This window comes from Poecile atricapillus, chromosome 9, assembly GCF_030490865.1.
Source record: "Poecile atricapillus isolate bPoeAtr1 chromosome 9, bPoeAtr1.hap1, whole genome shotgun sequence".
NCBI classification, from domain to species: domain Eukaryota; kingdom Metazoa; phylum Chordata; class Aves; order Passeriformes; family Paridae; genus Poecile; species Poecile atricapillus.
Window position 1 is genome coordinate 856,204 of NC_081257.1, and position 17,950 is coordinate 874,153.

Below are 17,950 nucleotides of genomic sequence, written 5' to 3' on the forward strand. Positions count from 1 at the left end.
ATGCCTCCAACCTAATACCTTTATTCACTTTTACTAATTCTTATTTGCAGATTAATTTCAAAAATCCATTAACTTACACAAGGGAAACAACCTGAGACGCTGATCTTAGACTGAGATGCATGACAGGGAAGTATTTTGCCAGAAAAGGTTTCTTTGAGTCATCCAGAACTCTGACATAAGCCTTAACTGTTTTTCCAATCTCCACCTGAAACAGACACATCCAGTCATTCTGCATTCAAACCACTCTTATTTATTAGTATAAACATTTTCATTTTATTTTCTATTACACTTGTGGTAGGGTAGTGGAGAGAGAGCCCCAAGGTTAGGTTAACACTGATTTTAAAGACCAATCCCTGCCAACCAGAGTCAGTGTCAGATGAAATGAATCAACTCAGGTCCTTCAGCTGGCAAGGGCATAATTAAAACACCCAGAAATATCAACACCTCTTTTGTCTAAGGCACACTCAAGCTGGCAAGTGGAATGAGCTGGACTTTTTTCTCTTCAGTTTTAAAACCTGACATATGGAAAATGATCTTGGGGCAAAACCTAAAAGAATTGCTCACATGCACTTTAAACAGGAGGAAATGTAAATGAGCATGTCCATATAAATTATGGATTAACATTGCTGTATAAATGCAAAAGTTGAGACTGCTGCAACACAGAACATGAACAGATACCTGATACTCTGAGACACTTACAACCTAAAGGGATAAATTTGGGAGGGCAAAACAGAGACACAGGGAGGTTATAGCTTTTTCTCTGTTGTAGCATCTTGTCTGTAATAAATTATGTGTAAATAAAAATTCGTAAAGATATAAATAATATGTATATGTGTTGAAATAATAAAAATCCAAAGATGTATATAAACCCTTCTTCCAAACCTGGCCAGGAGTTTTTCTCCGAAGGCAAAGGATTGCAGCCAACACCCAGATAACGAACATTAGCTCGGAAAATAGACAGGACGAGAGCCATCAAGAAAACAAAAGGACTAGCTCGGAGGAGGAACCCAACTCCGGACCTGACCAACGTCCCTGCAGATCTCGGTTGGGAAACAATCAAGGCCAACAAAGACGAGCCTCAGAAAAAGTATCCGCCAAAGACGAGCCTCAGAAAAAGTATCCGCCGCTAGTCCTGAATCGCCCACCTGTCAGACCAGTGTTGGAGATGCAATCACTGGAAACAAAAGGGAAGACTCTGCCGAGATTTCCATCGGCACCAACCCCGGATCACACCACTTCTGCCTTGATAACCCAAAATTAAAATACATACAGAGTCTCTTTACATATGAGGAGACTCTGTCCGGACACTGGTTAAGTCTATTTTTCCAAGCCAGGAAATCAATTCACCGAACAATCAAGAACACTTGGTGAATGGAGCCTGCTTGGAATTTTAGCCTGAGGACTTAAAATCCCTATAAAACCCCAAGCCTGAGAGCGCTCAGACGTGGATTTGGGAACCCTACATCTCCGGTGTAGACCCTGTCCACCCAGCGCTGCGCTGACCATTTTTATTGTGGTTTTTTTCTCTCATTGTTATTCTTTGCTGTTTATTAATAAATTTCTCTCTTTGATTTTATCCCAAATTTGCCTTTGCATTTATAACATTGTCCATGTCTCTTCTCTATGTTCAGGACCTGCACAGGGAGTCAGAGCAGGCTAGACCAGCTTCTAATGCTGCTTCCAAGGCACTAACCTTGTCAACAACTCGCACATACAGTTCCTGGATATCAGATACATGAATTTTAGCTTCAGCTGGGGCAGGGAAAGCTAGACACAGGTCATGAATCATTACAGTCACTGATCCTGGGAGCAGAGGCTGCACCTGCAATGCCAAAAGAAAACTGTATTATAGCACTTATTTTGTCTGTTGTTCACAGGATAAAATTGGTATCACTTTCAGGGCAGAAGCAGCTGGATGCAGAAATCTCCAAGCTTATACACAGAGAATTCTTCCACCAAAATAAAAATCAACCTGTAAAATGTATGTAAAAAGTATCATGCTACCAAGCTAGTGCAAACAGCCCCCAGGCACCAAGTGAATTTACAGCTCTCCATCTTGAACAGTCTGGCATGCTGCTATTCTTCTGCCATCAGGAAAAACAACACACAAACCATTTAAAGCAACAAAACTTTTCTTAGTAGAGTGAAAACCAAAGTGATAAGGGGAAAAAAAAATCGAGGACAAAGATTATGCCTATAAAGCATTGGTATTGCTTCCTGTAAGATTTGTACTCTACTGTTACTGCTTTTCTTCTGAACAACCAAAACCTGGTAAATCGTGGCAAGTAAGAGGACGACTGACAGATCAGGTGTTTCTTTAATACAAGTACTACTCCATTAATTTTAAAGAAAGAGAATGTTATACTTCTTAATGGATAAAGAGAATAAAATAATGAAGAAAGAGACCTCTGGTCACAAACATGAGAGCCCTCAGAACTAGACACCCATCCCAAAGTCCCCTCTCCCAAGGCCATGCACCCATACCTTGGTCTCATCAGCTCTGCAGTTATCCTACAACTCCCTGACTTTGCCACAGACCTCAGGAAAATCCCAGCTGTTCTCCTCCCTTTGACCAGGGACAGCAGTGAAGTTCGGTGTCCTGTTCTGTGCTCTGAACTCTGAACAGGGGGAGATGGCCAGGCCCCCCAGTGCAAAGGAGTTCAGTGAACTCAGCATTGTCTGGCAGCATCACAGAGTTATCAGCAGAGCAGTGGGGAGAGCTGACATTCTGTTCTTTGAGGACACCACTTCTGCCTCAAAATAGAAAGGGATGTGAAGTTTGAACAAAGGTCAGCTTCCAGAACAGCAGCAGTTCCCAGAGAGGGTGGCTAATATAGGGGCTGGGCAGCAGGGCAGGGGATGTGGCATGGGGAGGGAGCTGGAATGGAGCTCAGCTAGGCTGGCAGACCAGAGAAAGGAAACAGGGAAAAGGGCAAGCAAAGCTACTGCAATGTTTGAAACTCTTCCTGTCTCAACCAACTCTGCTGTCCTCTTCTCCCACTAAGTGTCCAGTAGCTCCCAGCATCCAAGGATATTGTACTGGTGACCACTCTTCACTCTTCCCCTACTACCACCCACCATGCCCAGAGAAGCTGCTGTGACAAAACCAGAAGAAGAGGTACAGAATTTCTTCTTGGCAGTCCCACTGAAAAGTCTGGGAATCACTGCTCCAGATAACTTGAAATTTAGTTTCTCAGAAGAGTTTACTGCCAACTCATCCTCTGTCAACCTGGCTGCACTGGTACCTGCCATGGCAGCAGCCTGACAGACACTACCGATTTCCCAGGCCATTCTGCCACGTCCATGGAAAAACCCAGGGGTGGCACTGGGATTTAACCCAAACACAGCATGCAAGGCTAACAAACATGCCAAATGTGTGGGGGGTCGCTTTTTTTAAATAATGTGTTAAAAGTGGAGTTTTCTCTCCTTTAATCTAGCAGGCAATTCAATCTCTTCCTACACTTCACAAAGCCTATCTTGCTGTTGCTGCTCCACTCCTGAATTCCAGATGAAAGCGATGAACTTATCTCATGTACATGAGTTAAACCCATCAGGGAGACCTGACTAAAAAACTATTAAGAGTTTGAGCAGTGTACTGTGTACAAAAAACTATTCATCTCTTCTTTTTTCTCACCTCTGTGCCTAGTTGGAAAAAATATTCCCACCTCACAAGTTAGAGACAATCAAAATGTTTCACAAATTCTTTTGAGATTCTAATTTCCACCTTAGTTATCATCACTTCACAACTTTAGCAGCATTACTTCTTAAAAGGCAAATCTGTAAATTATACATTTATAAAAACTACTCTTTAGAGCAACTTTTTCCAGTTTCATTTCCAGTTCTTGCCTAATGAAAGCAGCAATGCAAACACAGTTTTATTGTTGTTCACAGCAGAATACATTTCATATCCTGGACCTGATGAAGTCAAGCACACCTGCACTTTAGTGGCATCTTCTAGTGGAAAAGTGCATTAGAAACTTCATATGGAGATCAGAATAAACTCTTCAATAGATATTCATTCAGAAAATCAGGATGCAATACTGTGATTAAAAAATACCCTGAAACAGCACTATAGGATAAAAGAATTTAAAGCTTTCAGAAATACTGGCCCACAGAAAATACTCCAGTATTACTTTGGAAACCAATTAATCTTACATATAGCTTCTGAATAATTCTGTCACATTATTCTTTGTGAAATTTTTGAGTTTGTGAAATCAGCAACATTTTACTGCAAAGTTGTAATGAGTGAAGTACTTGGAACTGGCTTTTATCTTATACAGAGAACACAAGTGCACCACAGCTGTAATGAAACAATTTCCTGTACCAGAGACTATACCTGAAAGTGCCAGTGCAAAGATCCCCTGCCTGAAGCATGATTGTGACAGGCAAACACATCCAAAACACAGCTACTGCCTCTCTATCTACACCTGCTGGAAAATTCCCAGGAGTGTTGAAGCTGCAGAACAATAACCTGGTTGCCAAAAAGGTGTAAAACCATGAAACAGTGCACTCACCAAAGCAATGCTTTGAGTCTCCTCATGTGTCAATCTTACAATATTTGGCACACTGGTATTAATGAAAAAATATCCAGAACCTTGTTGGATGTGAAGTTCTGTCTGCAAAACCAGGAAAGCATCCAGAATTAAGACTGTATCTTTCTAGTAAAGCTGTCTCTTCACACATCTTCTGTAATGTGTGACATTTTCCTGCCTGCAATTGGAAAGCAGCAAAGTAACTCCTCACCTGAGCATCAGGGTGGTTGTAGATGGAGACCCCAGTAGGGCTCACTTTCGCATCTTCCACGATCATCAGTTCAATGGTGGCAGGCCCTGGGAGCACAGCTTCATGCTGCAAGGAACAGTGTTAGTTACAGCAAAGAGGCAGAACACTGACAGTGTCCTGTGTGTGCAGAGAGGATGTTTAAAGCAGGTAACCAAAGTTCAGAACACAGGCTGAGGGTATGAGATACCCACAAGATCCAGACGGCTCAGTCAGTCCTGCTGCACAGGGAAGGGCATGCTCAGGGCTAATCTGCTCTGCATCCCTGGCTAAGACAGAGGACAAGGGCCAGGAACTGCAGGATCAGTGAATGATGTCTGACAACTCTGAGCCATGGCCTAAGTTCATACAGAATGATAAGGCAAACAAATGAAGTTTTCTATCTCTAACTCATCTTTTACAGATTCTTCTTAGCAGGTCACCAGGAGAAATTCTTCCTTAAATATAAGTACATGAACACTGGATCAAATGCAGGCTTAATCACCCACCCATAACAGTATTAGCTCAGAAAAGGAAAAAGGTTTCTAGAGGAAGTCACTACTCTGCACCCATTTCACCTCATTAGTAGAATTATTTCCTTGATGTAGAAAGGATGTCATCTTTCCCTAATGACTTAATAGGGTGTTCCACTTAAACATGGAACAACAATCAAGACATCTCAGTGTCGCATCTATTAGATTTTCCTTTGTGTTTTTGACTGCAAAAAAGGAGAATGGGCAGGTTCGAAAGCAGAATAGAGCAGCCTGTTGCTGACATACTTGAAAAAAGCAGCCAAGTCACCTCTTTTTAAAAAAAACAGTACATGAGCCTACAAAGTGCAGTAGAACTGCCATCTACAGCAACCATAGAGTCCCCTCAAATTTAAACACAGAGAATAGAACTTAAGAGAACTCCAGTGTTCTCTGAATTCAAGGCAAAGTTCAGAGCATTCACTTTCCTAATTACTTCTAAAAGTAAGAAAGAATATTGAATATTGGTCTAACAAATCACAAAATGATTGCAGAACAGCAAATGTTCATATTACAACTCATTTTTTTAAGAGAAAAGAAAAAAAACGCAACCAAGTATCTCAAGTAACTTCATAGCAAAGTACTGTGTCTCTGCAGTAATTCTCACTAAGCTGTAGTCAAATTCTTCAGGGGAAATGCATCTACACCATTCTTCCCTACAGGAGAAGAGTGGAAACCTCAAAGTCAGGAACCAAGTGGCAAAACAGACCACCTCTCAAAGAGTTTACTAAGCAGATGCCACCCAGGCCATGCTGAGAGGAACCTGGCCCACAGGGTACTTCACACTACTGGTGCCCATCTGGTACCTGCTTTGAGTTAAATCCTGTAACCTCTCACTGCATATTTTAGGCTTTGCTTCAACTCTCTTTTCAAGGTACTGCATACAGTTCAAACCCACTTAAGTCTTGCTTAACAAGATTCAACAGAAATTCCAGTTAGGAAGCAGAATATTTTAAGAGTCAGCTATTCCACATCAGGTTATTCCACAGGCTGAAACCTGCCCTTATATTCAGTTTAAAAGAGACATAAACAGATCTCTGCCATCTGTTTACACCTGTCTTCTTTGTTCATCATCACTACCTTTTGCTGTTTTTCTTCCCTAAGTTGAGTATCTACAAACTAAGCATTTCAGGGAGTGGCTAATGACTTATAAAATGAGAGCCTGGGCTTATAGCTGGCATTGTACAATGGAGAAGTCTCTTAGGAAAAAAAAAGAGAGCGCGCTAGTCTAACATATGGACCATATGAGGAATCAGTCAGCTTTTGCTTTGCTCATGCACAACTCTCCCATCCCACTTTGCAGGGGCAATAATCCATTTGCTTTTCCCAGTGACAGCTGCATGAAGCACATGGCTGCTTTAGTGAAGGACAAGCAGCAGAGATTCACAAATTCATTAAAAAACCCTAAACTGAAACAAAACCCACTGAAACACTTCTCTGTAATGCCCTTGCCCAGATGGTTAAAAAAACTCCCAAGGACTTGGATAGATTTGATATGGATAGCACCACCTAGAGCAGAGTAAAGCAGGAAAAGCCATGAATCAGCACAAAACTGCTGCTGTATGAACCAGATTCCACCATGTAGCTGCCTTATTTGTACAGTGCTGTGTATGGAGGGAAAAAATCCATCCCAGGAACGCTGGGCATTAACCACAGGGAAATGGCAAAGCTCCCCTGAGTGCTGTTACCGGTATTTTGGCTCTGGCTGCCTTCAAGTGGGGCTGCTGGAACGCAGCGGCAGCGGCAGAGATCGTAGCAGTTCCAAACTCACGGTCAACTACCACAGTTTGTAAGCCTAGAATACAACAAAGATGAAAAAATACACTTAGTTCCTCTAGGATCGCTCTCATCAGACAAGAACTTTCTCTCTCAAGACAGGTTCTAGACATTGGACTTTTTTTCTCCTCTCTTTAATAGCACACACTAAAAAATGCACACTGATGTTAAGCTGAAGTTTGACTGCAGATTTCAGTACTTTCTTTAATCAAACTTAGACATTACCGAACAGATTTAATCTTGACCTTCAAACAATGAAATGCTCATTTAAACCAACATACCATGCATTTTCTTCTGACCATCCCCCTCTTCCTTCAGAGTCAGTTCCATTGGCAGCTCCAGCTCAATATGAGCAAGGGCTTTATTTGTGGATTCCCATACAATACTAAGAGAGCTGAAGTTGTCAAATTTCCTGCCTTGCTGGTCATAGGCAGCCAAATCCAGTATTGGATTGTGGTAATTGGAAACAGGAACCTGAAAAAGAAGGAGTATTTTGAACAGATACAACATGATTTTTTAATCATTAAAGAAAACATATGCTGGGTTCCATGAGGTTGGTTACATCAACACATAAGGAATGTTTGTTAAAATAAGGCATCAGTGCAGTCATTAAGATGTGCTCCAACAGCCTTGAGGTTATCTCAGCTGGTCAGAGCACGGTTTTGGTTACACCAGGTGGGTTCAAGCCCTGTATGGGCCATTTAGAGTCAGACTCCATAATCCCTGTGGGTCCCTTCCAACTGAAAGCATTCTGTGAATCTCTAAACTCTAAGGGGATTTTCTTGGAGCAGGGGTTTGGGGTTTTTTAGGCAGTGAACTACCTTAAAACAAACAAATAAACAAACAACAACAAAAAAAACCCAAACCAACAACAATAAAATTGAAACACAGCTCAACTAAATTGTCTTTAGAATTCAGATTATGACAAACACTGCTGTCTGTTAAAGCTCAAAATTCTGGTGTTGCTCTGATGAAGCACATTAGCAACAGCAGTGCACCAAGGCAGGCTGACACATAATAGAGCCAGTAAAGCAGGTGAGCTCTGAGGTGGCTAATAATACACAAAAATCTCCTTCCCCTCTTGTTATTATATAGAAGCTCATTAAAATGATTCATCAGCTGTGGCTTTAGGGAAGGAGGATGACTTACATTTGCCTGGGAATATTAACGCAACAAAATGTTGTTTACTCAGCAGCCAACATGTGACAACACTCATTAGGAATAAAAACAGAATAGCCAAGTTCTTTATGCCTGATAATCTACACATATCCGTTGTCCATTTATTGCAGGACCCCCCACAGCCTGCTCTATGCAAGAGCTCCCAAGGGCACCAGTGTGGCCACAGCTCCAGTTACTGCTCCTCTGGCAGTGGCTCAGATGCTTTATTTCACACATGCAGCTCCAAACACTGATTTCTCAGCTGTAAGAACACCTTCTTCTCCTGTCACTTCCCCGGCTTACCACTTGCTTTTTCTGCTGGAGCAAAGGGCAGGAGAGATCAAGCTGAGAGCTGCCATAAACAGGTATCAAAGTCAGCTGGGAAGGGACAGCACAGACGAACTTCACCACAGCAGATTCAACCACTGGGAAAGGGTTGGTGACTGTAGGGCTGTTCCCAACTGTTAAAGTAATAACCTGAAAACAGCAAACAAGAAAAGAGTTGAGTTCAAGCATGCTGTATTTCCACAGATCTGAGCTACACTGTGACATCAGAATGAAAATCAAAAATACAGTTCTTGGGGATTTTACTGCACTATTAACACACAGGAAGATGTAAAAAGGGGAGCATATTTCAAGAACAGTTCTTTATCACTATAAAAGTACTGTTCTGGGAACTCTTCTTAGGTGTTCATGTTCATTACTATCAAACTTGATTCAAACAATGAATCTCTTGTAACTGAACAAGGAAACAGCAGGTGTTCTTCTGGAGTGAGGATAGAACAGCCCAAAGGCAACATTTACAGTCACTTCAGTGTGTTTAAAAACATCTCATTTTTTATTCTACATTCCTTTTTCAGCCTTCAGCAAAATGCAGTGGATATAAAACCAGAGAATGCTGGTTTTCTCAGAGTTTGAGAACCAGAGAGGCAGCTCTGATCACCTGGATCATCCCCTCGTGCACTCGTGCTGGGCAGAGACACTCAGGAGTGATGTGCTGGGGACAGCCAGCCTAGCACAGACCTCCATATCAACACCAAGGCTTGCTCCTTTTGAATCTGCACTAACAGAAACAGCTCCACTTTTCAAAGCTTCCACTGAGGAAATCCGTGGAACTTGGCGGCCCAACCAAAATGCTTAGGCCCTGCAGAATTGCAGGAGGAAAACATTGTATCCAACCTAAAAGTTTCATGGGCTGGGGAAGGTGAATAAAGCAGGAGAAACCACTTCTGTATGTTGGAGAGAACAAACCAGGTGGAGAATGAGCACGGCCACGCTCACCAAGGCTGCACAGAGAGCAGAGGTGTCAATTCTTGTGGCTGGCATTTGTTAGAATAAACACAATTACACTGGAAGGTAACATGGTTAAGAGGAGTGTCGCCCTGAAAACTCAGCTTCTGAGCTTACTAACATAGTTTTCTAAAGACTTTCCCAGGACAGTAACTGTAAACATAGATATGTGTACATTCTTTCTGTTACACGTCCTGTAATGGGCATCTCTCATAGCCAGTGCAGTGAGAAAGTGTTATCCTGACCATCCAATCCCTGGCCGTGGTCAGAAGCCTATAAATCCTGGGAGGAAAAATAAACTCTGCTCTTCCTTTCACCACACCTCGACCTATGGCCGTGTTATCTATTCATCTTCAGCGGCAACAGAGGAGCAAGTCAGACAGAGGAGTCAGCCTGCTCAGTAACCTTCTGCTCTGATCCTGTTCATGCAAACTGAACCTGCACCCATCAGGATGTTCAATGCATCCCACAACATAAGGCTTCCACAACTTACCGCAGTATATTGCATTATACTGCATTAACCACTTTTTAACACAATGTTGTGAAATGCTCACTCTAAAACCCGCATCACAATGCATAAACAATGTACTTACCCAAGTCCTTTATTGGCTCATTATAAAAACATCTTGCTACATAACAGGCATATGGCAGCATAAACCTGTCTGGAGCCAGTTCTCAATGCCTGATGGAGGGCAACACTGAGCCCTTCTGCCTCTTACCTGCTCTCCCAGGCTCCTGCACAGCACTCTAACCCAGTGCTGGTTGTTGTTTCGAGGTGTGAGAGGTTCAAGTAAAGACAGGGCAATACTTTCTGCATCCGCAGCAGCGACGTTCCTGAAGAACTTGGAAGGTTCTTGGACCCATGGCCTTGGTCCTCCTTCAAACAACATATCCTTAGAGGAACCCAAAGTCACTAAAGCAACAGAGGGTGGATCGATAGCCTGTAATCAATTAATTAATTAAAAATTAATCATCTATTTACACAGTTTGGTTGTGCTCTGCAAAATAAATTTCCTTTTGAATGGAACAGCTGTATTGGTTACTTGGATAACGCTGTGATTTCTCCCATGCAGTGGTTTGTCAGCATACTTAGAGAAAACCAGCTGCACCAAAATCCGCAAGGATTCTGTCCAGCTGGATTGGATTCAAAGGAAGCTATGGACCCAAAGAAAAGTTTTAGCTGCATTCTAATCACATCTCCCTCATGAGGAATTACAGCAAAAGGGAGACCCTTAATCTATTCTTCTGAGCACAGAGACATAGTATTCTACTACACTTTTAAAGACATATTCAAACTAAATGAAATAATATCAAATTGTATTTTCACTTGACAGTGCTCTCTCCAGAACGGTTCTGTGTATGTAATTATTCTGCTACACAAGTTTTACTTCAAACCTCTCTAAAAACTTCTGCACTGATGTACATCCCTGGGACAGCCTGTGCTGTTCACCACCACAGCAATTAACCTGACATTTAGTATATACAAAAACCATTTCCAGTGTGTGTTTCACAACATCATATTACAGCATTATAACCACAAATTTGTAGGATTTGCACTAACATTTCTTCCATATTGGGGGAAAGCTATGTTAAAATACTCAGACTTCAGCCTGCAGTCAGTGATAGGCCTCTGCAGATGAGGTAACAAAGCAGCCTCTTCTGTATTTCCATCTATTGACCCTGGACTCAGCTTCTTTCTTATTAATATATTTTTATCTTTCTTATTCTTTCTTTTCTTATTCCAGTGGTGGAATGTAAACCCACCCACCTCAGTTTTTCAATATTATTCCTTACATAACCTGCTGCCTGTCATGCAAAGGTGTTTCAATGATGGATTGCTCCAGGAGCAGAGGAAGCAGACTCACTCTCAATGGGAGATAAGCGGCGATGGCGATGCTGGCACTGAGGCGCACATGCCCGTGGGTGTACACAACCACCAGCCTGGTGTACCCCTGAAATTCAGCCTTCACTCTCACTCCAGTGCAAAAATCAGCAGTTGGCTTAAGTCTTCCTGTCAGATAAATTAAAATATATGAGATATATCTGGAAAGACTATTTGGAGAGAAATGCCCAGGCGTGCTCATCAAATTCAACACAGCTGTTTGAAGAGAGCCTACCAGAAAGATGGAGAGAACTTTTTACAAGGACATGTAGGGACATGACAAGGGTGGAGCCTTCAAATTGAAAGAGGGAGGGTTTAGATGGGATACTGAGAAAGAATTCTTGCCAGGGCTCTGGCACAGGGTGCGCAGAGAAGCTGTGGCTGCCCCAGATCCCTGGAAGTGTCCAAGGCCGGGTCAGACAGGGCTTGGAGCAGCTTGGGATAGTGGGAGGTGTCCCTACCCATGGCAGAGGGTGGGACTGGATGAGCTTTTAAGGTCTCTCCAAAACCATTCTGAATTTAAAAAAGCAAATATATCCTTAAAATAGAACTACTTGGATTCCCTCCACTCTGGAGTTTGGCACTTCTGTGGGGATACAGTACAGAGCCATAAATCAGTGATTTAAGGAGAGGTGTAACTTGGTGAGACCTGTCACCAATTTAGCTTCCAAACCAGGGAGAGAGTTAAAGCACCTTCAAGTGGGCTGAACACGCCAGGGTTCTCCAGCTCCACCACAAGCTCCATGTGTGAGCAGTCTCTCAGTGGAACCAGCTTGCCCCTGTCCACACTGGTCTGGCCACTGATCCTCAGGGGCAGCTCCAGCACCTGCCCCACGTGTGCTTCCACCCGGCAGGGAGTGAACTTCATGGCGCTGGGCTCGCTCATGTACACCTGCCAGAGGGAAGAAACAAGGATACATGTGTATGCCAGTGCTCTGCTCCCACGCTAGCCCAAGCCCACAGCAGCTTGATGAGTCTTCCTTTCACTGCTGCTCCTGTAATTCTCTCTTCTGCTTTATCAACTTTGAAGCATGGACTAAGCTGTGTGCTGTCTCCAGGAGGTACCATCACCACCTGGGAGAGGCTCAGCATCCATTAAAGAATCCACCTCAGACTGACCACAGATTTTATACCATCACTGTGATCAAAGCTTTTATTTGCATTACCTTAACTATTTAACCTTCTGCAACTGCTTCAGGATACCAAATCATATGGTACAGAGTTAAAGCTGTACAATCTGTGTTGAGTAACTACTCCTAAAACTACTACTACTAAAAATGTGTTCACTGAGATCAGTAAACAGAACTCTGAAGAGCTGTTCCACAAAGAACACAGGAACAAAGGCATTCAAAAATAACCTATTCAGATTGTGCAATACACTGCTCTGAAAGCTCACATGGACAGAAGGTTTCTTTCTGTCTTCAGGCTTTGACTTATGTTTGAGGATAAGAAGTTTTAGCTGAAAAACATCTTCATTCCTGTGTCTCTGGCTGGCAACTGTTGCATTGCTAAAAAGCAGCATCCTGGGTTGTTCAGAGAACTATTTCAGAGCAAGTGTGTAAGCTAAATTCTGAACAGATTTTAATTCATGTCACACCCTTCCCTTTGGGGCCACCAGATGTACTGCTCCTGCACTCTCCTCACTCTACACCATGCACCCTGATCACCATGACCTAAGAACAGGGGATGGTCTGCAGACACCACAAATAACCCTCTCTGGAGCTATGATTTTCGTCGCCATTTTCTCCTAGTTTTCCTAAAATACTGTTCGTTCTTGGCCAGCTTAGGTATCTGGAGTCAATCTGCAGCACTGGGCGCACTTCAGTTACTTCTCCAGACAGAAATTTCCTTGCACATCCTGGTAACAACTGTCACCCTTTGATACCAAGGGAGAACACTCACCTATCACTCTACAGAACGAATTTTTAGTTTGACTTGTCTGCTTAGACGGCCAGGTCAGGAGTCAATTACCATTTCCTTCTTGCAATTAAAACTTCCCACAAGGAAAAGGACTTGCCAAGGAAAACAGGAAGGGGCAAAAATGGGAGTGAAGTTAATGCACTGGACAGTATTTGATTCCCTAAAACACAACCTGAAACTAATCACTTAACCTGCCACAGGGCAGGAAGCAGAATGCCTATGGCATTCTCAGCTCCTCTGCTGTTTACAAAAGCCATACTCAAGAACAATAACTGAAAAATAAATTTCTTACCTTCACTTCTCCATAATGCAACGGATTCCGAACATCAAATGCCTGAATAATGCTGACTCCAGCATCACTCCCAGTGGTCATTACTCCTTTCGCTGTCACTGTGGCTACTGCCTGGTTAGAAGAGGACCAGCTGAAGTTGCCACTTCCACCATGAGCCTGGAATACAGAGGGAAAAATCTTTCAAACATTTAATCAACTACACGGTTCTCACATTTCACAGCTTTGGATATCTTGCATGAAAACCAGGAATGCACTGAGGATGGGACATACAAATAAAATAACATCTCAGAACTTAATAAGCAAGATGAAATAAGAGAGAGATGAGAAGACTGCTACCACCCTTCATTCATTTTAATTTCAGCTTCTTTCACACTCCAAAGTAAATGTCAAAAGTTCCATCAGAGTAAAACACAGGTGAACACTGGAGCATTTTTTTTTTGTATATTGTTGTAATTTCTTTAACTTCCTCAGCATTTCCTTTAACCTATTTCATAATTAAAAATGAACAGGGTGATAAATCTTGTCTAGAGGGACAGTGTGGAAAACAAACCAATCTAAATTATGCAGGAGCTTAGCTAGTAATTTTTACCAGGAAAAGAGAATAAAAAGAAAAAATGAAGAGGAGGATCATTTCCCTTCTTCCTTCCTCTGAGCACATGCACAACCTGATTACAGAAGGACACAGACAAATGAATAAATAGGTAGCGGTGTGTTACAGAAGATGCACGGGATGTGGTGAGAAAGGCTAAAAGAATGCAAGAGTTCAGCACATTTGTAAAGGTATTTTAGTTGAAACAGGGATATGACCAGAAAACATAAAACAGAAATACCCAATTCTTAATAACTGTATGAAGTCTCACGTCCTTGCCATAAACCCCAGACACCTCACTTCATTTTTTTCTCTCTGGCAGTCAATCTGCACTGAGGAGAGGAAGGGTAAAGCAGCTTCCCCTGCAGGCTGATCATTAGCCACAGGCTGGCAGGGAGCTCCACACTGCTACCTGTGATGCCCTCCCCAGGAACCTTCACATGCTCAGCCTCACACAGCTGGCACTGCACCTCCTGTGCGTGGACTGAAGGAAGGCAACAGAAACCATCTCATTAGCAAAATATGAACAAAGCAACCCACAACAAACCAGGCAGCTGACAAAATTCACCCAGAATTCCTGCCAGGAATTCTGATACCATCTGGCAGGAGTTACTTCAGCTGTAAACAGAATTTGGCTAGATCCAAAAATCCCTTTCAATTTATTTTCAGAAGAACTTTATTCACTCATTTGAAACAGCCTGATTGAAGCTATGGAGTTGGAGGTAAACTCTGATGGAGAGGAAGAATCAGTTGAGCTGTGTGCATGCTACTGACAACCACTGGTATTGTGGGATGGAGAGACCAGAAGAAAGGTCTCAGTTTAAGCAAAACTGAAATCTTGGGAGAAAAAAGTTTCCATGTTTTTATTGAAAAAAATCAGAGTAAAGTAAGAATACCGACACAATTACTGCAGTACCATGAAGGAATGTTCTCTAGTGAGATACTTCATTATATATGCAAGATAAGATGAGGTAAGAATAGAAGTGTGAGAGAGGTAGGAAACAAAATCACATTTCCTTTCCCTTACAGGGAAAACTCCAGCAGAATTATGATGAGGTACTGAAAATGCAGATTTGTAGAAAGAATTTTTACCACACTCTGCTGGTGTGGTCAGGAATAGCATGAAGTAAACCAAATTAATCCCACGGAACAGACAAGTAGAGATGCACGGCTTAATTCAATGGAGTCGCCTTTAGAATTACACTGGAGAATGCAGAATGTTTAATCCCTATGAGATTGATTCTCTCCATAGAATCACTGAACCAGTAAGGCCAGAAAAGACCTCTGAGATCAACAAGTCCACCACTGAACCACATCCTCAGGTGACACACCCCCATGTTTTTTGAGCACTTCCAGGGATGGTGACTCTACCACTGCCCTGGGCAGCCTGTGCCAGTGCTTGACAACTCTTGGTGTGAAGAAATTTTGTCTAAAATCCTATCTAAACGTGAGGCTGTTTCCTCTCATCCTGTCCCTTATTACCTAGGAGAAGAAGAGCTTGGCACCAACTGTCCTGCTGCCTGTTTGGATATGGTTTACTTAAGACAGATCCAAAACTGAGCACTACTTCCTGCTAAAAGGGAGAGGTAGGAACTGCGCATCCAACACTTAGCACAGGGTCTGAGTATCACTGGCCTGGGATAAGAGTCTGGGCTGAGAAAGCACAACTTTCTTTTCCCTACTTAGGCTAGAGATACTGGATACTGGAACACAAACTATTTGTTTCACGAAGCATAAGGAATAACTGACAGCTTGGGAGCAATGACACACCTAAAAAACACTGAAATCATCTCTTCTATAAACGAGCTGTGGCTTTTGCCTCCCTGGAACTTTGGATTAGGAGCATGAGGTGTGTGGCCAGTGAAGAATACTGATGTCCTGGCTGGGAGAGTGCTGCTAATTAATCTTGTCATGCCCTTTTTGCAGTCACTTCACACTCCCATTCATATTTCCGATCCTTGCCAGCAAAGGGCAGCCTCTAATGATTGCTGTGGAGCTTTGGACATAGGATGTTTCCTGGAATTCCAAACCACTCCAGGCATAGGTGTGTGGTGCATTCGTGAGGGAGAGAGGAAGGGATCACATGAAGTAGAAGTCAGTGAGGTTTTTATGTTTATTGGCTTCTTGGTGCTTTTTTAAAACTGTATATTAATTCCTGTAACTAATGCCTCATAAAGTTCTTCCAAATTACATTTTGGATGCCACTATGCCTCAAGTATACAAAGTCAACCCTACCTGTGTGGTGTCAAGCCCCAGTGCCTGAGCAAGCTGGGTAGTTCTTTGGCATACCTGGATGGTGTACTGGTAGACTCCTGCTTTTGGCTGCCAAGGAAACATCAGAATGCTGGGTAAAAGAAATATTGGGACATAGATCTCCACATCCTGCTGGTTTCGCACTGGGACTGGTAAGGTATGAACACCTCCATCCTGCAAAGTGCAAAAGCAGTGTTATAAATGGCACCACAGAGATTCCCAGAATTAATGTTTAATACTTATGTACAGAAAAGTCCTTGAAAACACCTCAGAGAGGAAGGAAAACTATTTAGGATCACTTATGAACAGAGTTCCCTGTGAGCAAACAGTTTTTGGCAACAAGGTGTGCCACTGTATTAAATGAGTGCTACTGCTATGAAGATCCAGGTGCCCGCACTAATTTAAAAGGCAAAGAGCAGGAAGAAATACACTCTTTCACTGCTCCTGTTTTGAGACCTCATTTGGAGAGCCAATCTGGAGGCTCGACACCTATATTTACTCTTTGCTCATCCCACAGTATACAAAATTCAGCCAGAAAGACCCATTGCTCAGCCCCCCCAAACGCTGGCCTTCACAGTTCTGCTGTCACTGCAGTGCCACAAACCTCTGGCACAACACTATGTTACTGCAGTTCTGAGGAAAAAAAAGCTCTCGGGATGTCTTTTCATTGAAGAGAAGATCTCTGACACAGAGAATGGCCATGGCTTATCATATTCAAGGAGGTACTAAATTCTACTCAAGGAATCACTAAAATGATTTCACATCAAATGGGTCGAAGTGTTGAATTTTCAAGCAAAAGCAACTCACTTCCACATCACGTGCCCTAGTTAGCCACACATTCAGCAGCCTGCCCAACCAGCAGAACCAGCACATTTGGAGAAATGTGCAGGCTGATACATTCAGCAGACTGTCATTCCAGAGTTTCAGGTCACTTACCAATTGATAGCAAACTTCCCCAATGTAACTGACTGCAGAACAAGGCCAGGGTATGAGAGTGATGATCCTACCACAATAAAGTGTAAAATTCCCTCAGCCTGTGAGAGGCCCCTTGCCCAGCACAAGGATCTGCCACAAGAAAAGAAATCAGTGCTGTGCACCACTACTTTAACAGGAGTTTGCCACATGCTCGGCAGCAAAATCCCAGTCTTTATTTAAGCAAATCCTCTATTGACTCAATTGACAGTTTTCATGAAGAAAGGATTTTAGAATTTGGTGCTTAATCTGTTCAAACAAAGACAGCTCAGACCCATGTAATTCTTAGGTTTCTTTTTTGCTAGGAAGTCACTACTGCACAGCTCAATTATTTTTAGGCCTACCAGTGAAGCAGAGGAGTTTTCACAAAGACACACCTGATCAACTACTGATGTCAGCGCAGCATCAATCATGGTCTGACCCGCCTTTACTGCCATCACATAATGATAGGATCCATTCAGAGAGGACTGCAGCACCTCCAAGCATTCTTTGGACAGCTCTATAGTAATTCTGATGTTCTAAAACAAAAA

The 17,950-nt window shown here is 42.6% G+C and overlaps 1 protein-coding gene across 1 annotated transcript in view; it reads right to left on the minus strand.

The window, feature by feature from the left end:
* Positions 1-17,950, minus strand: part of NUP210 (nucleoporin 210) — a 50,965-nt gene that overhangs the window by 18,685 nt on the left and 14,330 nt on the right. The window contains exons 10-22 of the mRNA XM_058844858.1: positions 17,798-17,938; positions 16,485-16,622; positions 13,607-13,762; positions 12,088-12,286; positions 11,378-11,523; positions 10,232-10,453; positions 8,526-8,699; positions 7,346-7,538; positions 6,977-7,083; positions 4,744-4,848; positions 4,515-4,616; positions 1,694-1,822; positions 78-205 (exon numbers count right to left, since the gene is read on the minus strand). Of these exons, the coding sequence (XP_058700841.1) occupies positions 78-205; positions 1,694-1,822; positions 4,515-4,616; positions 4,744-4,848; positions 6,977-7,083; positions 7,346-7,538; positions 8,526-8,699; positions 10,232-10,453; positions 11,378-11,523; positions 12,088-12,286; positions 13,607-13,762; positions 16,485-16,622; positions 17,798-17,938 (1,940 nt within the window). The remainder of the gene's footprint in view (positions 1-77; positions 206-1,693; positions 1,823-4,514; positions 4,617-4,743; positions 4,849-6,976; positions 7,084-7,345; positions 7,539-8,525; positions 8,700-10,231; positions 10,454-11,377; positions 11,524-12,087; positions 12,287-13,606; positions 13,763-16,484; positions 16,623-17,797; positions 17,939-17,950) is intronic.